The sequence below is a fragment of the Leopardus geoffroyi genome, chromosome D2 (genome assembly GCF_018350155.1).
Source record: "Leopardus geoffroyi isolate Oge1 chromosome D2, O.geoffroyi_Oge1_pat1.0, whole genome shotgun sequence".
Classification (NCBI taxonomy): Eukaryota; Metazoa; Chordata; class Mammalia; order Carnivora; family Felidae; genus Leopardus; species Leopardus geoffroyi.
The window spans coordinates 56640179-56666542 of NC_059334.1; the positions used below are offsets into that span (position 1 = coordinate 56640179).

General features: G+C 41.7%; 1 protein-coding gene across 11 annotated transcripts in view; it reads left to right on the forward strand.

Moving 5' to 3' along the window:
* The window catches only part of LCOR (ligand dependent nuclear receptor corepressor), a 145949-nt gene extending 119770 nt beyond the window's left edge, over nt 1–26179 (forward strand). For 10 of the 11 annotated variants that reach the window (XM_045438395.1, XM_045438400.1, XM_045438396.1 and 7 more), the window contains one exon: nt 11219–26179. In XM_045438395.1, coding sequence (XP_045294351.1) covers nt 11219–15548 — 4330 coding nt within the window. In that variant the 3' untranslated portion in view covers nt 15549–26179. The remainder of the gene's footprint in view (nt 1–11218) is intronic. The other variant, XM_045438408.1, reaches the window with a different exon arrangement.
* The last annotated feature ends 185 nt before the right edge of the window (nt 26180–26364 follow it).

Genomic DNA, 26364 nt, shown 5'->3' on the forward strand with positions numbered 1-26364 from the left:
AAAAATTACAAAGCTGTGTAGAATATATCTGCATTTCCATCACTGGGTTTTTTGTAGAGTCAAGCTTGAAATTTTACATGCTTCGAATAACAAAATGTAAAGAGCTAAGTGTGGGAGTGTGAGGATGGGTGTGTGTGTATGTGTTTAATCATCAAACTTTTCGCTTTCCAGTGAAAGAATTTGGGGAATCTTCTGTCAAAGATTTAGTGATTTTTAGTTACACTCTTCTCAAACTGGAGTTCTGAGCATTTCAAACATAAATCAGATCATAGCTAGTACAGTTTAGACATGTTCATTCCAGCAAACATTAAATCGACTAGAAACATTTTTGCCAGGAAAACTTGGCAATGTAGCTCTAACTAGGTAAAGATGGATTAAGAAAATAACCAGGATAGCAGATTCTTGTGAGGTGCTGGGAATTGGTGAGTCTGTGTAGACCAGTTTTTCAAACTGAATCAACAGATTGTGATTGTTAGTCGGTTTTAAGATCAGTTTAATGGGTCCTAACCAACATTTAAAAAAGAAATACAAAGAAAAGGAGAGCGCATAGCATATAATAAAGGGTAAACACTGTTTCATTGAAATGTATGCCATACATATGAAAACTGGGATAAGTGGACTGTCATTTTGTAAAGTATATCTGTTTCTGGTTTGCAGTCAAAACTCCAGTGGCTTTGAAGGCCATTATGTAAACCATACCCTTTCATCCTGGTTATTCTGGTACCTTGGAGAGCATACTAGCAACCTCCTGTGTTAGGAGGCTTACAGTTAGGAGCCTACACCTTTTACTGTCTGACCTTCAAAATTCCCTTCTTCCTTTCCCTGCCTTGTTGATTTGAGCTCATTTTCTTCTTTTTTCCTATGCTGATTTCAGTTCCCTTGAAAAATGTCTTGGGAAAATTATTTTTATTACATAGGAATTTATTTCGTTATTCATTGCTTACTTAATGCCTGAAATTATCTGAGTTCCGTGTTTTAGGCAGAGAATCTACTGAATTAAAAGGACCTAGGTCCTGCCCCCAGAGAATGTTCACAAACCAGTGGAGGAGACAGCCATGTCAACCATTATGTTACCATGCGACATAAGTGCTATTTAATAAAAAAAATAAAAACCGTGAGAGCAGAGTAAGAAATGCCTAACATGGCCCCCAGGAGAAAGTGTCAGGAAGCATGGAATAGGAGCAATGGGAAGTTGGCAGAATTTTATGTAAAAAAAAAAAAAAAAAAAGATCAGGTTGGATTTGGACTTTAAGAAGATGGCAGTTCTGGATAATGGGAAGCAAACTAAAATGAGAAACTAGTGGCAGGGAGCATAGAACTATACTGTTCTTCAAGGAAAGATGAGTCAGGGTAGTTGAACTGGATAGTGTATTGGAAGCAAGAGAAATGACGTGACCTGAGGGTAAGGAGTGAGGTGTGTGTGTGTACAGTTAGTTACGTTTTGTCTTCAATATTCCTGAGTGAAACCTTGAATATACAGATGGTTCTGCTTAGTTCATCCCACTCCAGCACATCTCCATCAGTATACTCGAGTTTCCAGAGAGGTGAAGTGTTCGAGAATGATGAAGGAGTGAATTCCAAGAGCACTCCAGAATGGTAGCTCTAAAAATGCTCGTTTATCTCTATATGTTAAATTTTAAAATTACAAACCTCCTCTAACATTCATGAGGTGAACAAGTGATAAATGGCATTAAATTTTGTATAAGGTACCCTAGGAATCCTTTTTTAAGGTTTTACATTTTACAAAGTGATCTAGAGTCTTTAGATGATTAGCTACTACCTAGGAATGCTATCCTTGTGTCAATTTTAAGTGATTTACTATATGACAGCAAAAGTAGAACTTTTCCACTTTTAAGGCTTATCCCATAGATTTGTATGGTTTCAAGAATAGAGATTTAAGAACCTCAAAGGAACATGAGAAAAGTTAGGATATAGAAGATTCCCTAGCAATCATGAAAAGCTTGGGATACTATCAAATATCTACTGCGTATTGAGCAAATATAATCTGCTAGTCTCCCTCTTCCTTTCACCCCCAAAGAAACTAAGAATATTTGTCAAAAACATATCACTTTATTTCTGGAGAGGAAAGAACATTGTGTTGCTGGGATCTGTCATGTGAACTGTTAAATGTCCTCTTGTTTGTTTTCATTTGTGACAGCTCCGCACGCCTCCTTTAGACCCCCCCCCCTGTGTGTACACACTGCCTTGAAGGTGGTGGTGTGGGTTTTGGGTTTACAGTTATTGTTGTTATTGCTATTATTACAAAAGAAATATATTCCCATTGTAACGGGAACCTTGTCTGGATGCCAGAGGACCCATGTACAGTCTTTGGCCTTACTGGGCCTTGACAGATGTTTTTTTCCCCTCAACTCTCTTTAAAAGAGCCCCATGATACCGTGCATTTTCTCTCAGGTGGGGAATGAGCACCTTTTTCTGTTTAAACAGTGCTATTTTTCCAGTCCATCATTGTCCTGCTCATTTAAATTGGGAATGAAAAGGCAATTTCACCAAAGAACAACATAGATTTTAATCCTTTACCTGACTAAAAAAACAAAAAGAGAAATAGGCCTGTCTACTAGCTTGTCATGAGCTCTCATGTAATCCTGACCTTTTAAAATGTCAGTTATGCTTTTACGATCCAGATCTCTCTTCATTCTGGCTTTACTAACTCAGGCTGGTGACACACTTTTTTTCATTTCGAAGCAGCCCAAGGCAGAGGTCTATCCTTTTCATCTATTATTATATTATTTGTTAAAGTCTATTTCAAAGTGTTTTCTAAGAATTCTTAGTTATAGTACTCATTATATTAATAATTTAGGTTTGTGCTCTCACCAAACCAGTATTTAGTTATATCACTTAGGGATATTTCTTCCCTCACTTCCAGGAACTTATTTTTTAATCTATGCCGTCCAGTCCAGAATCCCATGTCTTTCACTGCTTATGAACCCTCCCTCCTTTTCTTTAAAATTAACACCCAAATGTATTTGGTCTTACATGCATAGTCTTACCTGAGGTGATAGAAACAAAAATCAATTTGGTGGGAACAAAAACGTTATCAGACGTAAATAGTTTGACAGAAGTGTCTGTGAACTCACTACATTCCTAGAGAGGAGATGAAGGCATTGGACTGTATGTGGTGCTTAATGACCCTTTGCTCTGACTTCTATTCACCAAGTAACTTTCTGATTACATTTTGGCTTCCTGGGTACATTTTCCCATAGTAAAATGGGTGAAGATATGTTAAATAGGGATTTTCTTGATAATTATATTTTTATTGTAATTTAAGAAATTTGACAATCTGCTTAAATTGAAAAGAAATAGAAGATACAAGCCCTAAAAGGCTTATCTAATATTTAGATCTACTCTGAATAATAGCCCTTTATGAGAGATACTAAGCCCAGAGATACAGAAAAGCTAGCAAACTATGGCTTTATCCTCAGTAAGCACCCCTGAAGCACCTCTCCTTCCCCCATTTAGAGCATTCATAATTTTTTGAACCTATGTTCTGCTCTGCTTCTAGTAAACTTGGTTAGGAACATAATAACCTTAGCTGTTACAGAGGGATTGCATGTCTTTTGTTTCAGATCAGTAGTTCTTAACTGTTTTCCACTTCACACCTGAACAAGATGCTGCCATCAGCGGTAGCTCTGGTTTTGAAAGCACAGGTGCGCGCACACGCGCACACACACACACACACCCCTAAACCCCTACTCCTCCATGGTTCTGATCTCTGAGGAGTGATCATTCTCCTTAACCTCAATTTTGAGAATTGCTTTTTCTATCTATCTAAATCCATCTAAATTCTATTTCAGAGAATTTGGATGTCAGCTACATGGAAATCAGGTATTAAACTGCCTGATTTTAAGAGGTCACTTCCTCTTCTGTCATCTTCTGAACTTTATTTCTCAGCATTTCTTTGTCACTTTGGTCTACTCTGCCCTTTTATGGTTTCTCCTAGTCCAGTTCTGTGGAAGGAAAACTTGGTTGTTCAGTAGTTTAGATGTTCAACTGTACTGTACATGGCTTTTAGAAAATCTGTATACCCCGTGCTGCCCCTTCTCTACTCCACACACACATATACACATAAAATTTGTCATAGTCCTTGGAATATTCTTGTATCCAAGTATGGAAGATACACGTATTGAGCAAATATAATCTGCTAGCCAGGGATTGATGCATTCCCAGTGCAGAGCAAGGACTTGGCAGTAGACTTATCCAGGCCCTTAAATATACTTATGTTTTCTGTGCTCAAAGGACCACAGATAAGGAATTAGAAAACATAATTTTAGATTATTGTCTAGCAAAAAAATACAGTTCTTAGCCTTGAAGGGAACTCAGGGTGCATTTTTATGTGTTCTTGTATTTAAGTAGAAGAATCAAGCCAAATAAAAGTATATCTCATTAACTATTTGGTCTACTCTGTCAAGTGTTGTCTCTAATTTTCTTCCCCCTCTGTTTTCCCGGGATTACCTTTTTCTGCTAAGATCAGCTCTCACCCAGACATCATTCAGTGTCTTTATTGCTCTTTTTAGTCAAGAAGAATGTATTTTGGTCATCATTGATCATTGCATTTGCTATCGAGTTTTATTGGTAGTTAGCAGATACTGGAGAGACTACCTGAATCCATCAATCTCAAATTCTTCTAAAATTTCTTCTTAAAATTGTCAGTTCAGCTGTCTGCCACATCTCCTCTATTTGTTCTTTTACTCTAAAATAACATAAGCATTGACGACCCACCATTTACATTAACCACAGGAATGCTTTTCTTTGAGAATTTAAGTATTGTAGTATTGACAAAGTAGGCAAGTTCAACTGTGTCTAACCTCTGATCTAGAAAAACATCATTGAGTAAATCATTACAGATAGGGTTGTGAAACAACACATCACTCTTAAACTGTGCCTTCCAAAGTTTTTATGAATATTATCTTATCCTTTTACCACACCCTTAAGAATTAGGCATTGAGCAGAGGATAGAAAGACAAAGTGGTAAAGGTCATGCAGGGTATTTCTCTCCCAGGAGAGAAACTCAGAACTAATCCAGGGAGTTGGAAGTCAAGTTTCTCTCTTCTACAGCCCTTCCTTCCTTTTACTAGTCCCTGGGATCTTACTACTCTTTAGTGGAGGTGAGGTATTTCTGATGGATAAATAATTTACTTAACTGTTACAGAGTTCTGTTATTGAGCAGAAGAGACATGAAATCAAACAAGTGATTTTGAAATCTGTGATGAATTATTGTTCTTCTAAAGATCTTTCATAGTCAGATGTGAAGGACATACCGTGATACCGACCGTAATCACTGAACTAAAACATAGTGCTTTCCCTTCAGTCGAATTGAGTGAAAGTGCTGCAGGACAGAAGCTTGCCCCTCTCTGGTTTACCTCCTTACTGCCTGAGAGTATTCTGAATCAAGGTAAATGCATATTTAGGCTCTGTCAAATGCCTAACACTGTAGGAAAAAATGGAATGACTAGAAGCAAAGGTAAAGACTAGCTGTTTAAAACTCAGGCAAAACTAGCCAGTTTTTAAAAACACCTGTTTTTTGTTTGTTTTGTTTTGTTAGGAAACATGAAAAATTGTGATAGAATTAAAAATTTCAGGAAGTTGAGGTTAATTTAAAATTTTTTAAATCCTCAAATTAAAATTCATCTAAACGTAGATCTTGTTGAGAAATTTTCTAGAGAAAAACAAGGTAAGAACCTTGATAATTTAGGGGCGCAGTCAAAAGTGGTTTTATTACTATAGTTATAAAGTTAGTTATTATAACAGGGCCATTTAATGACACTTGGGCAAAGGTTAGTATTAATGTGAAGGTTGTCAGATCCAAGTGAAGCTGCTGGTCCACTTGCCTTCCAGACATCTCAGAATCAGAATCCTTTAACACCTCACCTCAAGTGTGTACAAAACAGAACTCATCAGACACATACATACCCCAACAGTCACCAGCCCCCAGCTTCATTGCCTGTGTTCCTATCTCACTAAATGATGCTGCCTGAGACTAAAACCCAGGAAGCATCCTTGATGCTCTTTCTCTCTCCTTTTTTGCTAAGAGAAAACAGAAGAGTGTAAAATGTGATCCCTGCCTAGTTGCTTACATCTCAAGTAGCCCAAGCAGCTTACATCTGCTTGGAAAGCTAAGACAAAGACAAGTCAGTAAAGGATACAAATTATAAATACACATGATTTCTTATGATTGCCAGTGTATTTACAAATCACTGTGGCTTGGAGTTCAGGAAAAGATACAGTCACTCCAAGTGGAAATGGTTTTGAAATGGCCCAGGATGTAACTGATAAAGAGCACCCTATTGCTTGCTCTGATGACCTGTGGTTCATCAGTACGTTCTCTCTCATCCTGTCTTTTTACCAGGAAACACATACACAAATGACCCTTTGTTGATATCTCTTTCTTTTAAGCAAAGCTGCCATTTGCGATTTTAATCTTTTCATCTCCTGAGCTTCCCACCAGTAATCCCTGTAAGCGCCTCTTAGAGTTGCTATATAGCTTGTGACTGCCTCTCCGATGCTGTTCTTCAGCACCCTGGTGCTCTGTTGCTGTTCCAGTTTAGAGTTCAGTAGGTACTGATAACGTTTCTGCAGTATGCCTTAGGTTTGAAGGCGCCTTCCCCTTGCCATGGTGCTGTGAAATAGATACCTACCTGCCTGCCTACCTACCTACCTACCTACCTACCTACCTACCTACCTACCTGTAGTTATTTGTTCTGTCTTTGGGGACTAAACAAGCCATATTGCCACAGCCATCGTTTCAGGGCTGGCCCTTTGGAAGACTTGTTTACGTTAGTTGAGGTTAACTAAAATATTGAAGTACTACTATTGAAACATGGGATAGCAGCAGATCCAAGTCTCACAACCATAAAAGAGGTTAGATCTCACCTGTGGATGAATTATTACTCAGTTTTTTATTCTGTGTGGGCATCACTTTAGAAAAAATTGCTTTCTCAGTTTCCTTCAGAGTACTCTGTCCTCTTATTGGGTATCTCTTGATTTCATTAATCTCTAAGCATATTGGTTTGGTTTTGTTTTTTAATCTTTTTGTTTGTTTACTTATTCTGAGAGAGAGGGAGAGAGGTAGGGAGAGGCAGAGAGAGAGAATCCCAAGCAGGCTCCACACTGTCAGCACAGAGTCTGACGCTGGGCTCGAATTCACGAAAAGTGATACCATGACCTGAGCCAAAATCCAGAGTTGACCACTTAACCTGACCCACCCAGGCACCCCTCTAAGCATATTGTTCACCCCAAATACTAAAGCCTACTTCCAGAGCACAGCCCTAGGCATGGAGCAGTGTCCAGAAGATTTTCACACTTTGATGATGATTGTGCTTCTCAAGGTGGGGAGAACAATTTATCTCCAGTTTTTCTCTGCAGTAAGATGCCATGATATTTCTTAATCTTTTTTCATAAACGTTGACCAGCCCCCTTTACCTTTTTATGTACTGCTAAAGTGCACTTAGAGAATATATTTTTATGCGTTGAAAAGGCAGTGATATCCCACTTATTTGTAGGCACTTATCTCAGTAACATCAGGAACACCTCCAAAAACCAAAACTGAGAAATAAAGTCCTCTGAGCAGTTGAAGTTGTTAGAAAATCCATGTACTTTACTCAAACTATTCCTGAAAACATCATTTCAGAGCCTGTTTATTTTTACTTAAAGGACCAGTCTAGCACTTGAGATGTGGTTCCTCAGCTGTCAGGCAGAAACACTCTTGAAGGTAAAAGTAGGGCTTCGAGCCACAGCTACTATCTGGAAGCCAATAAAAAGAAAGATTTTAGTAACATACAGACTGCCAGCGTGACTTTTTCATATTAAGGCAGTCAGATTTACTTAATTGAGTAGCCCCTAAAGCTATCAATGTATTTTAGTTCAGTATAATAAAAGTAATGGCTAAACTTTAATAATAGTGCACATGATAACCCCCCTGAGTCATTAAGAAAGAAGAAATTGTGTTCAGAGGAGGATCTAATTTTTAAAAGACTTCTATCAAAAATATTTTTAAAATTTTAAATGTTTGGTACTTGAAGTGTAAACTTTATGCAGAAAATTCACCTTAGGTTGTAAAAAAGCATTAATGCACATCTCTGAGTTATTTGTTACTGAGGTATGTTTAATGTGATTAGCTGACAGTAAAGGTAACTGATGACTTCGTAGTTTTTTCCTTTGCACTAATCCTAAGTGGAAGAGGGGGCACGTGCTCTATTAAGACCAAAAATGGTTACATGTTTTGGCCAAGGTTACACAACTAGCAAGTGGCAGAATACTCACCACTGTTTCCCAGTGCTCTATCCTGTGACAACATATTATGCTGTTGGTACTGTCTGATAGACATAGCGGCAGGGTATGTCCCAGAAGGGTCCTTCTGGGACTAATTTCTCTATGAGCTACAAAGCGTGCAGCTGCATGAAGAGTGTATTAAGCTCCTGTGTACATATCATTGTGTCTGAGAGTTGAAAATGACTTAACCGTCAGTCCCCCAAGGGTGTCACTGGTGTCTCCCCTTTTCTAAATTTAGGAAGGAGATATTTGCCATTCGCATACAGCAGGAAGAGCTTCTTCCTGTTGACCTTTCAGATGTTGCCTTTTTGAAACTTTTACTGAAGGACAATATATAGGCAGGAAAATGCACATATTATAAGCATACTGCCCAGTGAGGCTGTTTTCCAGTCGCCTTCTGTCTTGTCTTTTCTTTGTTAGATTTTGGCTCCATTGCCAGCACATAGTTTAAAGTTCACCATCACCGGGGCACCTGGGTGACTCCGTCGGTTAAGTGTCCGACTTTAGCTCAGGTCATGATCTCACAGTTGGTAGGTTTGAACCCTGCATCAGGCTCTGTACTGACAGCTCGGAGCCTGTAACCTGCTTCAGATTCTGTGTCTCCCTCTCTCTGCCCCTTCCCCACTCGAGCATGCACGTGCTCCCTTGGGCTCTCTCTCTCAAATTAAACATTAAAAAAAAATTTTAAGTTCGCCATCCCCATGCACCTGTTATAATATTTCTGAATCTTTTTTTTCCTTTTTATTATTTTCTTTTATTTTTTTAGTTTACATCCAACTTAGCATATAGTGCAACAATGATTTCAGGACTAGATTCCTTAATGCCCCCTTACTCATTTAGCCCACCCCCCCAACCCCTCCAGTAAGCCTGTTTGTTCTCCATATTTATGAATCTCTTATGTTTTGTCCCCCTCCCTGTTTTTATATGATTTTTGTTTCCCTTCCCTTATGTTTATCTGTTTTGTCTCTTAAAGTCCTCATGAGTGAAGTCATATGATATTTGTCTTTCTCTGACTAATTTCACTTAGCATAAAACCCTCTAGTTCCATGCACGTAGTTGCAAATGGCATGATTTCATTCTTTTTGATTGCCAAGTAATACTCCATTGTATGTATATGTGTGTGTGTGTGTGTGTGTGTGTGTGTGTGTGTATTATGTATACACACACACACCACATCTTCTTTATCCATTCATCCATCAATGGACATTTGGGCTCTTTCCATACTTTGGCTATTGTTGATAGTGCTTCTATAAACATTGGGGTGCATGTGCCCCTTCGAAAGAGCATACCTGTATCCCTTGGATAAATACCTAGTAGTGCAATTGCCGGGTCGTAGGGTAGTTATATTTTTAATTTTTTGAGGAACCTCCATATTGTATTCTAGAGTGGCTGCACCAGTTTGCATTCCCGCCAGCAGTGCAAAAGAGATCCTCTTTCCTCTTTCCTTGCCAACACCTGTTGTTGCCTGAGTTGTTCATATTAGCTATTCTGACAGGTATAAGGTGGTATCTCATTGTGGTTTTGATTTGTATTTCCCTGATGATGAATGATGTTGAGCATTTTTTCATGTGTTGGTTGGCCATCTGGGTGTCTTCTTTGGAGAAGTGTCTGTCATGTCTTTTGCCCATTTCTTCACTGGATTATTTGTTTTTTGGGTGTTGAGTTTGATAAGTTCTTTATAGATTTTGGATACTAACCCTTTATCTGATACGTAGTTTGCATGAAAGAATCTTTTGTTCTTGGTTTATTCACAATTCACAATTGAATTGTGACCAATTTCAAATTTAAAGTAGGCATCTGCTAAGACATGCAGAAGACTACATTCTGTAGTCTCATGTAGGTCCTTTCAGATACCCATGGCACCACTGACTAAAACTGCTGTCTTGCTAGTTGTGAAAATAAAAACATAGTGGAATCTTCCTTCATGAAGAGTAGTTTAAACAACAGATTTGACCGATAGTTTGGTTTTGTTTTGTTTTGTATTTAGACATGTTTCAGCAGCTTTTTACCACCTGGTCTTAAAAATCTCCCTGAGTCAAGAAAGGGTGAGCGTCTGTTCTTTTGTGCTTTGTGCTTTGTGTGTGCTTTCTGACATCTCACAACAATCCTTTGAAATATCAATACTGAGTTCCAACTCCAGATGAGGAAACCAAGGTTCAGAGACGTTAAGTAATTTACCTAAGAGCCTGTAGATAGTAAATGTCAGAGCTAGAAGTAGAATGTGAGTTTTTCATATTCCACAATCTGTGCTCTTTCCATTAAAAGCACACTGCTTCAGAGGCCAGAGGGGCGTGAGGAAGGTAGGAGGCCAATGTAGGCTGCTTATAATTGCATCTTTCAGTGTATTTGAATTATGAAATTATTGATGTCTATTTCTCATTGCCCCAGGAAGGGAGCAGAAGGGTTCCTGTATTACTGTTTGCAGAATTATAAGTCCAACCAATTAGTCATGCTGAGAAACCATGTTAAAACTATAATTTCCCTAAATATTTCCAAACTAAGGTTTGCAATATAGTGTGTCTGAGTTTTTGTCAGTGTTGTGGACTTACAAATCAATGATTATTTAACAGAAATACCCAGGTCTAAAACAAAAGTATATGTTGACCAACTGGAGTTAATGTAGCCAAAATTTTATTTTCCAAAAAATTATTTTCAATGATATTTCTTCTCTATAAGATAAAAATAACTGTGAAGGATCTCTTAAAAGGTATGAAGGATGTTACTAAAATTTGAGAATATAACAGGGCTAGCCTTATATTTTAATTAGGTAAATACCCCTCATTTATGGAATTAAATTTACCTGGGCACTTAGAAGCAGTTTTAGAGTGTCCATTCTCTTTACAACATGAGTAACGTCTGGTGAATTTCATAGGATAAAAATTTTCTTTGGAGAATGACCATACTAATTTCTTCTTTCTCTTTGTCTGTCTAGTGAGAATTCAACAGAGGCTCTAGCAGTAGATTCTAACAATCAGTCGAAGTCCCCGCTGGAGAAGTTTATGGTCAAACTGTGCACTCATCATCAGAAGCAGTTCATTCGTGTTCTGAACGATCTGTACACTGAATCCCAGCCAGGCCCCGAGGACCTGCACCCTGATTCTGGAGCAATGGACGCATCCACTTGCAGTGCCGGCTGTGCCCAACTAGGCACCAAACATAAGGAAAAGGATGCTGTGTGTCTCGATAGGAAGTCTCCTACTTCTGTAGATTTGTTCGTAGACTCATCGGACTCTCACAGCCCTCTACGCGTGACAGAACAGGCCCTGAAGGAGCCTCCTCCCGAGATAAAGTCTGTAGATGGGAGAGAGAATGCCTTGGCTGTTACCCAGAAAGATTCCTCTGAACTTCCAACCACTAAACCTAATTCTGGTAGTTCAACGGATAGTTCCACTCTGGGATACCTCACTGCATCTAATTCTTCCTCATTAAACTTCCACCACATCTCTAAGAGCTTGGAGGGGCAAACCACTGGACAGGAGCAAGACACAAATGTGAAAATTCGCGAGGATGGTAAAGACCATATGCAGAGCTCAGCTTTAGTAGAAAGTCTAATTGCAGTAAAAGGGGCAGCTGAGAATAGTGAGGAGAGCAACAGCTGTATTATTTCTCAGAGAAATTCATTCAAAGCTTTATCAGAAGAGGCTTGGGACTCAGGGTTTACGGGGAATTCACCTAGAACTGCTGACAAAGAGAACGCTTTACTGTGTAGCTCAAAAACACCTTTGCGCCAGGAGTTAGAGTCCAGTGAACAAGATTCAAGGCCAAAGCAAGAGAACCGTCTTCACTCACTAGGAAGAAATAAGGTGAGTTATCATTTACATCCCAGTGATAAGGGCCAGTTTGATCATTCCAAAGATGGTTGGTTAGCCCCCAGCCCTATGCCAGCTGTACACAAAGCATCTAATGGACATTCACGAACCAAGATGATCTCGACCTCCATTAAGACAGCTCGGAAAAGTAAAAGGGCATCAGGGTTGAGGATAAATGATTATGATAACCAGTGTGATGTCGTTTATATCAGTCAGCCAATAACAGAATGCCACTTTGAGAATCAAAGATCAATATTATCCTCTCGGAAAACAGCCAGAAAGAGTACTCGGGGATACTTTTTCAATGGTGATTGTTGTGAGCTGCCAACTGTTCGCACACTGGCCAGAAATTTACACTCCCAAGAAAAAGCGAGCTGTTCAACCCTGGAGCCGGAGGCAGTGGTCACTCCCAAGCAGACCCTTACACTTTCAGCCCCTGGACCCGCCATGGATGTGCAGCATCCCAGAGATGATGACCACGAAGAACCTAGTAAAGAAATAATCTCCCTTAAGGAAGGAGACAGAGATGCTTCCTCGGAAAAGGAATCTCAAGAGCCTGAGGTTTGCCCCATGACAAATAAACCAAATCCGAGCAGCTCTCCTAGGTCAAAGGAAACAACAGCCTCCAGCCTGGTGTCGCCTCTCCCTGTTCACCTTCCCAAAGAGGACACGCCAGAAGGCAGCTCCATGGTCTCAACTCCCGCAGCAAGTGGGATAGCTTCCCCTGAACGAGACCAGCAGCCAGTCGAACTGCTGGAAATCAAGGAGGGGACTGTCACCCAAGACTGTCACCTGGTTTCCTCTATTGAGAGCACTTCTGAGGGAGGCAATGAAGATGTTGTTTCCGGGCCTCATTCTTCTCCTGAAACAGTCAGTAGAGAGGAAGGTCCTCCTTGCTCAGAAAGTCAGAATCCTCCAGTGGGCTTGGAGCCTCCTCTGAGCCTGGGAAAAGCTGAAGACAACCAAAGCATCAGTACTGAGGCTGAGACTGAAGACACTCAGGAGCTAGATACCGACCCACTCTTGAAGGAAAGCAGCACTTTTACTAATGAAAACCCCAACGAAATTGAGGAAAGTGAGACAGCAGGTGGTACAGGAAAATTAGAGGGACAGGGCAGTAACGTAAAACATTCTTCAGAAAGAGACATGTGTGATCAAAACATTGACTCACCCGAAGAGAATCTGGACAAGAAGAAAAAAGTTAAAAAACTCCCTGAGGCCTCTGACAGGTGCCTAAGAAGTCAGCTTTCTGATCCCTCTTCTGCTGATAGGTGCCTAAGAAGTCAAAGTTCAGATTCTTCCTCTGCTAGTCCTGAGATCAAGGTTTCCAAAAATCCTGTTATGAAACGTTCTAAAAAGGAAGGGTGCCCTGGTGAGACAACACCTGAGAGTCTTCTGGCTGACGGTTTCCATACAAAAGCTTTGGAGGACACTGAAAACCCAGAGGTCCATGAAAAGCCCTCTGAGAAAGATGCCGAGCAGGAGGGCAAAGAAGGTGGGATCATCACCAGGCAGACTTTTAAAAACATGCTGGCTAAAGAGGTCAAAGGGGAAGAAGGAGGTATTTTCCCCCGCGGTGATCCCATAACCACAGTAGGCCAGCCCCTGCCTGGAGAAAGACTGGAAATCTATGTTCAGTCTAAGTTAGGTGAGAAAAATGCTCATGCTCCCTCAGAAAATATTCCATGTACTTTCCCAGAACAATCAAAAGAGAAGCCGGAACCAGTTCCTGCACACGATACGGAGGAGGTTGTGAATGAGGTTGGCAGTGCAAACACCCAGCATAAAGGTGACCAGAGCGATGTGCCATCCAGTGCACGTGGCTTGTCAAATAGTGGAAGTGGTGATGCGGCCGGGCCCCCACAGTGCGTCCCGAGGCTTACAAGACTGACCTCTTCAACTTACAACCTAAGACATACTCATTCTCTGGACTCCTTGGACACTGCAAAAGTGACTTCAGAAAAGGAAGCAACACAGGGAAACCCAATGCCAAAGGAAAAGGAAGCTTCAGAGAGTGGAGATCCCTTACATGAGGATGATGTGGACACAGTGGTAGATGACCAGCCAAAGTTTGTGGAATGGTGTGCAGAGGAAGAGAACCAAGAGCTTATTGCCAGCTTCAATGCCCAGTACATGAGAGTCCAGAAAGGTTGGATCCAGTTGGAAAAGGAAGCCCAGCCAACTCCAAGATCAAGGAACAAGTCAGATAAACTAAAGGAGATTTGGAAAAGCAAAAAAAGGTCACGGAAATGTAGGGGTTCGTTGGAGGTTCAAAAGTTTTCTCCTGTTCAGATGCTGTTTATGACAAACTTTAAGTTATCTAATGTTTGCAAATGGTTCTTAGAGACAACTGAAACCCGGTCTCTGGTTATCGTGAAGAAGCTCAACACTCGTCTTCCAGGAGACATCCCCCCTGTCAAGCATCCTCTTCAGAAATACTCTCCTTCCAGCCTGTACCCCAGTTCACTACAGGCTGAACGCTTGAAAAAACACTTGAAGAAATTTCCTGGAGCTACTCCTGCTAGAAACAATTGGAAAACACAGAAGCTCTGGGCTAAATTTCGAGAGAATCCTGACCAAGTGGAGCCAGAGGATGGCAGTGATGTCAGCCTCAGCCCCAATTCTGAAGACACTGTAGAGGAAGTCAAGGAAGGTAGAACTAGCCATCCTCCCACAAATTCACCTACCCCAGCCAGTACTCGGATCCTCAGAAAATACTCCAATATTCGAGGAAAGCTCAGAGCCCAGCAATGTTTGATCAAGAACGAGAAAATGGAGAGCCCATTTGGACAGGCTGTGGAGAGTAAACAGAGTTGTAAGAGTGTATGCATCAACCCTCTGATGTCCCCCAAGCTTGCCCTGCAAGTGGATGCAGATGGGTTTCCCATTAAGCCCAAGAGTACTGATGGAATGAAGGGAAGGAAGGGGAAGCAGATGTCTGAAATCTTGCCGAAAGCCGAAGTGCAGAATAAACGCAAGAGGACAGAAAGCGGCACCGCTCAGGACAGGAAGGACAAGGGACCTGCGGTCAAAGCCAGCAAAGAAAAGCATAGTGATGGATCCACCAAAACCCCTGCTGCCAAGAAGCCAGCTGCAAGGGACAGAATCAGCCAACTGCCCAAAAAGACATCCTTGAAAGAGAATAAAGTGAAGATCCCCAAAAAGTCCCCTGGGAAGAACTGCCCTCCCTCCAGGAGGGAAAAAGAAAATACAAACAAAAGACCCGCTCAGCCAGCCGCCTCAGACACAGTGACGAAATCTGCAAAGCAGAAGGGGGCAGGTGAATCCTCTTCAAGGCCACAGAAAGCCACCAACAGGAAGCAAAGCAGTGGAAAGGCTCGGGCCAGACCCTTGACAAAAACCCCAGAGAGCAGTGCGGCCCAGAGAAAGCGAAAGCTGAAGGCAAAGCTGGACTCTTCCCATGGCAAACGGAGACGGCTGGACGCAAAGTGATCGCCAGGCTGGTAGCCGAGAGTTAAACTGTTCTACAGAAGTAACCCTTCGTTTTGCATTAACTAAACCTGCTTTTATAAGCTTATCCAGCCTTTCAAATCTGCAGTTAATGGAGAACATCACAATTTAAGATGTCAGAAAAATGCATCTCAGATGGAGAAGGGAACTTGCAGAGTCTTTCTCTGAGGCTGAGTAAGGGAAGTTATATATTATATTCTGGTTGTTCCTTGGGTTTTAAACTTGGAACCAAGCAGTTTTAGTTTTTAAAAGTACAGTGCCTTATTTATCCTTTTTGTTTTTAAATTTACAAAAGCTAAAAAGCTGATCTATGTGATTAAAGGCTTGTATTTTATACTTGATGCACAAGCACTTGTACTGTAGCCGAGAAGACCACCATCATGCACATAAAAGTAGCTTTTCAGCAGCCACCCTGCAGTGTCTGTACCTGAACAGACGCTCCTCTTTGCAAACCCTAGCAGTGAACTTCCCTCTCTGTCTTGTTTGTTTGTTTCAATGATTCTCGAAAGCTAAACCAAATCACTTTTATGGTATGTAGAGAATGCAGAGGGAAATTATTATTATTATAAAAGATGAATATTTCTGTTACCCCTTTTTAAAAATTCATATTCTGTTCATTATTGGTCATTCCTCTCACTTTTGATCCTTTGTCATTTGAGAAAATGTATTCTAAATTATGTGCCCATGGGACAGAAGATGTGTCACATGGTGTTAATATTGGGTTATGACCTCTAAAAATTATTTACATCCCCCAAGTGATTTGCATTACTGATTCTTGCCATCCTTTTCATTTTTGGCCTTGCAAGCTTGCTAGCACTCTAACGAGGTTTTCTTCTGACTTTGGGGGAAAAAATGTAGGATTTTTTTTTTTTTCATCTTGTAACTGTAACTTGACAATTAGGATAAGAGTGACTGTTCTAATATTCTTTCTTACCCCGAATACTTCCATATTCAAAGAAAGCCAGGTTGTTATTTCCAGTAATAGAAAAGTTTAAGAGTTTGTGCATGTGCATTTGCCTGTGGTTATTAGCCACAGATGTCTCCCAGCCCCGGTTCTGCAGTAAGATTCTTTGTCGCCATGCAGTGTGCTAGGGCGTTCGTTCATGAGCTGGGTATATGCACAGGCCAGATGGTTTAAATGTGGCCCAGGGTCTCTGTGAGTATCCCCAAAACCAGTTTGGCATGAGGCTCAGAAAGGTCTAAACAGCACAGAGTTATGTAAAGTTCAGAGCAACTTTGCTGTTGGAGGAAGCAGCCCCGTCTCATAGTGGGCCTGCAGCGCTCCCCCCACCTGGAGCTGACGTTCAGCTGGTGTGCTCCAGTGTGAACGTACATGGTTAGGGTGGGTGTTAGCATTCTAATTGGTTAGTGCCATACTGGTAGTTAATGCTTGTGGTATCACTCCCGCCTCTATCACGTCAGGCTCTATTCCATGGCTCAGAATTGAGAGCTGCGGTGTTTTAACTAATGTTGTTTGCCTTTCCTGAGTGACGCCTGAGGTGGTTGCATGGGCTTTCCCTTGATGCCTGTAACATTGCTCCATTGTAACACAGTGTGACTTCCACATTTCCACTGGGCCACTCTACAAAAAAGGCTTGGTTGTTAAAGCTTCAGCCAACTTCTCTAACATGCTCCATCACAGAAGTAGGCTTGTGTGGACAGGTGCCACCCTGTCTGTTTTAGTAAAAGTTTTCCATTTAGATTGTTCAGATCTGTTTAGGTAAACCTGGGTGGACTTTTTTCATGTATAGTTCAGCCAAATCATGGTAAAACAGGCCTTCTACCCATTCTGTGAAAAGCTTGCTGTATATAATGGAAACTTCTGATGACTGGATAGGACTGGAGAAAAGCATGTGATTCATGGGAAATTGAAAATTGCATTGAATTTCATAGGTAGGGAAGCTTACTATCTTCAGTGAAGCCTTGACTTTTTTTTTTTTTTTCCAGTGTCTCCTATCCCATGAGTCTCTTTTTTTCTTTTTAATATCTTTGACTTTGGCCATTCAAGAGCTACCTATAGTAATGAAACTGCTGAGTGTGTATGTTGGCAGCCCTTTCTCAGCATTAAGTTGCACAGAAGCATTAGTGTGTTTTTTAGTAGGTTTGGTTAATCTTTTAAAAGTGGTTTTAAAGTTAAAAAAAAATATTTTCATATAGTCGTCACTGGATACTGTTTTTGTGGTGACTTAACCAGCTGAGGTCTGCCAATGTGACATGTGTGGACTCCTGTGCGTATACTCAAGGTGCCCCCCTTAGCTGCACTTAGACTGCATTGTAGCGGTGCTTGGATTAACTTAGGGAGAGGTGTGAGGCAGTGTGAGTGGGTGGAACTCTTCCAGGTTCGGGTCTGTCATCCATTCCATTACTTTTCTAAGTGCTTTTTCATTTTAAAAAGCTTACTTCAAGATAATAGCCTTTTCTCCCGTCTTAGGCGGCATTTGGCGAAAGGTATGCATGTGTATGCCTTTTTTTATACACTGCAGTGGCTCATCTTTAAAATCAACTTACACTTTATAGTAGTAACTGCATTTAAATAGACTGGGATTCTACATAATTAGAACACTTAAAAGCTTAGAATTATTTTTATATTTGTTGAATCTCATGTTTGCTGATTCAGTTAATTTTGCTAATAGAAGAAAGGAAAACAAACAAACAAACTTCAGGGCTGGCTCTGGAACACCCTTTTACTCTTACAGCCAATGCTGGCAAACCTGTCTCCTAGACACCTCCAAGCCAGACTTGGAATTGACTCAAGTTCCCCCTTGTTTCCCCTGTCTCACAAAGACCTCCTTTTTATAGCCATCTTCACAGTATGGCTTGCCACCAGATGCAAAGGCAATCTGTCCCACATTCCAGATTCCAAATTAAGAAAAAAGAAAACTCTGCTCCTGGGCCTATACTCTGACTGTCCCAGTGTTGGAGCTGAAGTTGATGACCTGAGAACGCTGGTATTACCTCTGAGCTTCTGGGAGAGCTGCAGGATGCCTGCGGAGCAATGACTGAAGCTCTATCATAGCTCCCCAGAGCTGGGCCCTCTTCAGGAGACCCATTTTCTGTCCCCCATTTTCTAGCCCTTCAGGCTCCCTGGGTTTGGGAGGACAACATGGAAACTGCTCCCCAGTCAGGGTCCAGAGCCTCCCTCATAGCAATCTTGCAGCACAGCAGGAAGGCAATGAACGTTTAGTCTGCTCTTAAGGCTTCCCTCATTGGAATGTCACTGGTGTGTGTTCATCTGCAGTTGCTAGTCCCTTGGATCCCTTAGGTTAATTCTGTTGCATCTGTACTTCATTAAAGATTTCTACACAAGCCTTATCTAAAAACAGTAATCTTGGACTGTGGGTTTCATCCTTGCAGTAGTGCGGCTAGGAGAGGTGCAGGTCCTCGTCTCTTCATAGGTGCTGCTTCTGAGGGGCTCCTCTGTGCATCACACGCTGTTCAGATAGGACATCAGTGAAACACATCACTTCAAGACTGTTGCTTTGAACTGAGGTTTGGTCTCTTTCCTGCCTTGTGGTGGATTTGTGGTGAGGGCTGAAGCTGTCACCCCCCCCCTCTATGGGCAGCATTCCTGCTGATTGAAGGACCCGAGAGCTAAGTGGGAAAGACAGCATGCTACATGATGCAGGTCGGAGATTCTGTAAGTACCACCATCAGCAAGGCTGGTGGCTTGTCACCGCACCAGGGACTGTATTGGAATTTCCCGGGGTGCTAGGCCGGGGAGCCACACCCATTCCTATTGGTTTTCTGTCAGCCCGCACAAACTGTCATTTGGCTTACAGAGGATCAAGGGTCTGCAGAATATGGGCTGGTCACTCTTTTGTAAATAAAAGTTTATTGGAACATAGCCATGCCCATTTGTTCGTGTATTTTCCTTGGCAGCTTTCCAGCAGAGTATCATATTTATAGCAGAGACCAAAGGCCTGCAAAGCCTAAAGGATTTACCGTCTGGACCTTTCAGAAAAAGTTTGTTGACCCTCCTTGCTTAAGAAAATAATCCTTTTTCACTAACAAATTTTGCCTGATTGATCTTCTCCTTTCTTTGTCCTCCCCTCCTCTCTGTCCTCTTCTTCTTTTCCCCCTTATCTTACCTCAGTTTTGTTCTTCTTTTTACACTTCTTTATTTTCTCTTGCTACAGAGGAGACACGGTATATTGCTATAGCACACTGACTGCCATCTCCTGACTCGTGAGCTGTCGTAGCCTCACACCTTCCTTCTAGGAACCGCCCGTCACTGCAGCCACAGTGAGGCCACCATTAGCCTCAAGAGTCAGACCCCGTGAGCAAACAGGGCTTCAGAGTTGTAAATGTGGCCTGGCCTCTCATTTCACTCAGCCTTTATCATAGACTTGACTCCGGCCTCACGTCTTGTTTGTTCCTAAGGTAAGCCAAGATTTGGTTTTTCTCAAAATTAGTTGAGAATACTGTGGTATTCTCATTTACATATTTAGATACGGAAAAAGCCTTTTCACAGAAGGGAAAACAAAGTCCAGTCACTAACCCAAGGTATTTATTATGTAATATTTTGGGCCAGCTTCTAGGAAAATAAAAATGCATCAGCACTGATTTTTTTTAGTCATATACTTTCCTTTCAAAATTATTTTACTAAAGGCAAGCCAGCAAATGAAAACTAGGGGCTTTGAACCTATTTCTATTCTTTAGGAAAGAATAGAAAATTGGGGCATATTATGTAACCTGAGTGTGACTGAGAAGTTGTACATTATATCTTTGGATCAAATCCAGTCAGCTTCCAGGCTGTTGGTCTTCCCCGTCCCCCAGAACTCAAGAATAAGCTTCCATACTGGTTTTTTCCCAAAGGAAGTTGAATGTCATGCCAGTGAAAAAATTTCTGTCAGTGGCCCCAGAACACTGATTATTTCGGTTATTTTGAAACAGACAGTTATCGTTTTGACTTCTCAGCTATTAATTTTTGTCTTATTGCTTGATACCCACTGAGATACTGGAAATTTTTCTGTGAGTATAAAATCAGGTCTATAATCACATCAGCAAGGCAGTCCTCACACCCCAGCAGTAAGTATTCTTCCCTGGGCTTGCTCCCAAATCCTTTTTCAGGGAAAAAAAATGAAAATAAAAAGATTATTGCATTTAAAACAAGCAGAATTATGAAAAGCCTTTTGAGGCAACCTTCAGTTCATTCCGTGAAATGTCAGAACAGTTTGACTACTTGTGCTACAGTGGACATATTGGAAGACTTGAAGGTCTGACCTCTTTCCTTTAGAGATAATAAGTCACACTCAAGCAGAAACCCAGAGCTCTCTGATGACGCTTCTGATGCAGGGCTTTGCCTTGTCGTGCTGGGGACCCGGGGAAGCACCCGGGGCACTTCTGCAGAGGGTGCACTTGCTCATGCTTTTGCTCTTCGGATTGAGCCAGAGCTGGTCGTTTCCTTCCATTACCTCTGTCCGATCTTCCTTTTCCCAGAGCCCTGGTGGCATACACTCGGTGCTTAGGGGACACCCTCAGCTTTGTTGTCTAGAGGGGCGGCTGTGTAGTTAGTCCCGCCTGGCAAGCACTGTGACGCACAGAGGCTTTCTCACCGGCCTGAGACCATCCCACTTAATGCAAGGTGGTCAGTAGACAAGGGACGTGAAGGTATAGACTGCCCATGAAAGAGCAACAACAATGAAACAGGTGCTCGTGGTCTTATAGTATGCCAGAGGTTGGAGGAATGCATTTTACCTTTTATTTTTTAAAGGATTATATTTAAAAAAAAAAAAAAAAAAAAGGAACAGAAACCATATAGTAGTGGACACAGCCTAAAATGTAAAATATTCACCACCTGGCTCTTTACAAAAAGCTTTACTGACCCTTGCAGTACGTCGTTCAGGATAAAATATGAGGACAGCTAGGCACAAACATTTTTTCACATAATCCAGCACTGCACCACATCCTTCCTTTTAGATTTGAGGGGGTCTCACTTGTTCATCTCGGCACACAGCTGCTGTTGCACGTTATTTCTGAGTGATGCTTGTGCACTAAAGAAGAAGAAAAGATCCCTCTTCGTTGATTGAATGTTTGTTGAATCGTGATCTGATCTACTAGGACAAGTAGTTAAAACCAGAAGTGCAAAGTCTTTTACGTCTCCTCTGTGGCAGTGCTGCCCAAAAACAGATTTGGTAATGAACCTGAATCCCAGAACAGTGCCTCCCCTGGCCAGAACAGGCATGCCCCTTTCACCCTCTAGCACCCTTTTTCCTTTGTTGTACGCTTGCAAGCTCACTCCCCAAGCTCTCTGGTCACTACTTGTGAACCTAAACGAATGACCCCCGTGCCCATTTGAACCCGAGTCCAGCCTGCCCTCCCTCCGCCCGCTCGTGAACACCTGCATGTTGATGGCCCCTTGTTGGCACACCAGCAGCTGTAGTCTGAAGAAGTTCCGAGCTCTCTGGCCTGGCTCAGCTCGTCTTGAGGAGCCATCCTTGGCCCCTCCTCTCTTCCCTCTTCTGCTTGTGCCACCCAACCTCCTTCTAGGAGGTATCTTCTCTGGGACAGTACCATACCTCCCAAGCATGTCACTGAGCACATACGTGTCATACTAGAAGCATCTTTCTTTTCACATCCCTTTATTTTCCTTTCAGCATTTAGCCATTGAGTCCAAATACTCTTCAATTTATCAATTTTTTCAGCCCACTTGTTTTCTATAATCTGCACCTCATGCTGTCTTGCAGCTGAAGCTGTAGTATTGGGGAGGTAGTTTGTGGGAAAGATGCCATACAAACAAGATCTGCATAATTATGTATGTTTATACCACAGGTAGGGATTCGTTTTAAGGCCACTGTATTTTAAGAGTATCAGTTTCACCAGTGTTCTAGGAGACTGTGTTCTTGACTGTGGTTTCAAATACACAGTGTAATACACAGTTACATTCACCACTGTTGAATTTATTTCACTGTGTAAATAGTGATATTTTCCTGTTCAAATGCTTCTATACAAAGTATTTATTTTAACAACAAAAAATTAACTGTCGAAAGGGCTTTCCAAAAAAGTGTTCTTTCTAGCCACCTGTCCTCCCCAATTATCTTGCTCATCCATTGAACCCCCAAACAACACAGTGAAGGCAGAAGGGTGCCGCCTCAAAACCCTCACTCTGGGCAGACGCAACGTGGATTGGGAATCTGAGTGTTTCCCCCCACTGTCATCCCATCCCAGAACAAAGTGAGTCTCCCACAGCTGGTATGGCTGTGCCAGGCATGGCATCGGGGCTTGCCTCAAGCCACCCACTTTTTTTGCATACGCAGTTGATACCTTCCAACTGTCCACTCAACACCCTGTCCGTGGAAACAAGCCTTAGTTGTAACCCCAAGGAACTCCAAACCCATACCTGTGGGGCTATGGAGAAACCACTGGTTGCCTAAAGAAAGCATTAAGATGTATTTTTAGTCTTTCTCACGTTTGTGAAAGACACACACCTATTCACATTCACTAACCATGGGAGATAAGCACGTTTCCTTCTGCACCTTGACAGTACTCTTGAGCACCTCAGCCCTCCTTCTCCTCACCCTCCTCCTTGTCTTCCCCCTTGCACTCCCCCTTCTCCCTGTCTCAGCAAACATCTGTGCAGATGTGGCCAGCCCCACCTGTCACCCGTGGTTACAGGAGGAGACCGTCTGCTCTAAGGTGTGTGCAGCTTTGCCTCTCAGGAGTCTTGGTCTGCAATTCAGAGCACCCCTAGATTTAACGGAACAGATGCTTTATGAACGTGTTCCTCTTCTCTGTGCCCCATTCCTGGGCACCTCTGTCTGAGCCGTGACTCTCATTCTCTGCAGCTGGCTGGACTGAGAACCACGGCTCCAAGACCGGAGAGCTTGGGACTGGACACATGGTGGGGGTGGGGTGGGGGGAGGTTCTCATCCGCTTGAACCGTAATTTGCATATTTTCTTATGGCCTCCCTTTGTCTTTTCTAACAAACGAGGAGGACACTTGAACAGCAATGCTGGAGAATGTTTTTTCTAAGATACTATTTGTAAGCAAATCTGATTTTAAGATGAAATGTGAATGGGTGACTAGGTGCCAGGGAATTTAGCACTGAACTAGACCGTCAAAACTTTTTTAACCTTTGCAGGAGGAAATAAATTTTGCTCTCATCTAATGTTCACAAGAAGTAATGTTGTAAATAGTTTTTTAAAAATATTTATTACACGTGCTGTATACAGATTCATGTTCTGAGTGATGTTGGTTTGCATTGTAGTATTGTAGAAGACTATATTTTGAGCAGTGGACTTCCTTTCATAACACAGTTCACACATGGAGAAAGAACAAAAACCAGCAGGTTGAGAGCTGTTTGGGGCATTTGATCTGTAACGCTACATCAAATCCAAGCTTTAATTGCCCCCTCTTCTCATCTGGTTATGCCATATATATATATATATATATATATATATATATATATATATACACACACACATATATATATAACTCATATATGTATATATATGATATATATATATATATATATATATATATATATATATATATATGATAAACCGGTCAGTTCCCAGATCTGCAGAGCAGATTTCCAGGTGTTCTTTCTGATGTGTTGCCCATAAGCAATAAGATCCTAGGTAATAACAATTTATTCTGGGCTCTGCGTTGGCCCTTGTCTCAGAGGATAGGGTGGGGGTAGAACAGCTCTTGCTAAGACCTCTTGCCTTTGCCGGAGAGGTGGCTGTACTTGAATTTTTGCTTCTGTTCGTCTGCACGCTTCTTCATGTCCTACAACTCTAGCAATGGATGAGAAATCTGCCAGCACCAGACACATCAAAAATTGGGCATAGAGATTGAAAACTGATCTATTTTTCCATGAATTTGCAGGGCTTCCAGAATCTAGTCGAGGCAAAGCTCATTTGGCTGTGAACATAAGAACTTTTTACATGAAAATTTTAAATTGACAGTTAAAAGCCCTTTGAGTCTATCTGCCCTACCTTGGAAAGCTAAGCCCACTTCCTGTGATCCTCCTCTGTGCCTGGGTTTGAAATGTCTGGGGTTAAGCCGTTTAGATGGGAGCAAGGAAGGCAGTCCCTCCTCTCCCAGCGTGTCCAGTTCAACAGGTTTCTAAGCTGTTTAGCAGCCTCTCCTTGTGACCGTCCTAAACTTTATGAAAAATACCCCACACCCGAATAACCATTAATAGAATAATGTAGTTTTTTAGGCTTTTGGAATATGTCTTCTCTTTTGTATTTATGACGGTGTTTGGAATTTTTCACTAGTGTTTTTTTAGATTGAAGTGGGTGCGTTAGAATAAAACTTTCCACTGCTGAGCCTGAAAGCAAGCAAGAGGAAAGAAACTGACCTATATTGTGTCATTGGGAAGGTGACTACTGTGGTGGGAGGGCGGGGAGGGGGCGTCGTAGATTATGTGCGAGTAAAATAGAACTCTGGCCTGAGGCTCCCCACGTGTTTATTACCTTGTAATAAATAATCCCTTTATTAGCCTCACTTAATCTCAATAGAAGCCTGCTGTTTACCCTCAGGGAACAAGTAGTTTTCAAAATTGAGCTCCTCCAAGGTCATCGTCCAGTGCCTGTGTGCAGGCAATGGTCGTCTTTGTGAACTCATGGCATTATTTTCCCATATGCATTATGGTAGTAAGGAATTCAACCCCAACCTGTATGAAAAGCACAGCCCAGGGTCCTACTTTAGGCTAGAGTTCATGCCTTTCAGGGGCCAGGGGGCCATAGGAGGCCCATGCAATTTAACTGAAGCTCAGGTGCCGTGTTGGGTTTTTATTCTTTTTAGGCCACGACCCTTCAGAATGAGATTAGGGCAGGGGCTGCTGATCCGGCTGTGGATCCAGGGAGCTCTAAGATGAATCTCTACCGTTCCTTTAAGGTCTTTCTGGTTCCTCCCAGTGTTGTCATTGCCGAGGTCAATCTTGTAGTTGTTCAGATGTGCTCCTTTTTGCTGTCTTGTGAGTCTTAGCCAGTGATCCAGATGCCTAAGGAGAGAGTCTCTGGATTCTCGGTACAAGTGTGTGCCCCTAACCTGTGTGCAGGTGGTCTTTCCAAAAGCAGTGAATTGAGAAGTTCTACAAATGTTAATCTGGACGATAGATGTGTATCCTTGGGCCTGGATTTCCACTGTGTTAGTGAGTGTAGGAAAATACTGTGTCTTTAATGGATGAAAATTCAATGTATGCTGTGAATTTGTTGGTTTGAAACATTGAAAATTTTTCATTAGACAATGTTTACATACCTCACCTGAAGAACCTTTGAGAGTGTATATATGAAATTTAAAAATATATTAAGTTGCTTTAAAACAATATGTATAGCTATAAAAGTTGGAGTTATTTTAACTTTGAATATGTACCAAGTCTCTTAAATATTGAAATCTTGTGGACTTTTTGTGCTTCTGTGTTTTACTTTCCTATTAGGCCATGTAGGAAACTGTGTTCTTGTTATTGGTAAAGGGGCCCTCACTGAAATCCAAGCTTGGACGGATTTCCTTTGTTGTTTCAGACTTTCTTGTTTGGTTTTGAGGGATGGGGTATGGAGCTAGAGGATGTGTGGGAGGGATTTCTCTAACATTGACATCTATTCCATGAGCTTTTTCTAGGCGCTTATTTTATTGCAGCGTATTAAACTTCTTTGATATTAAAGTGTGTTTGTGTAGTTACTGGACAGGGAACAGAATGCACTGAAGCCCAGGATTCAACTTGTAGCCTGTGGCAAAGTTGAGCAGTTGCCAGAAGGAACCAAAAGACAATACTTCTAATACTTCTGCCTCGGCCGCAGTGTTGGCACATAAGGGAATGTTGTTTGGTAGATCTGAGGCCATTTTGTG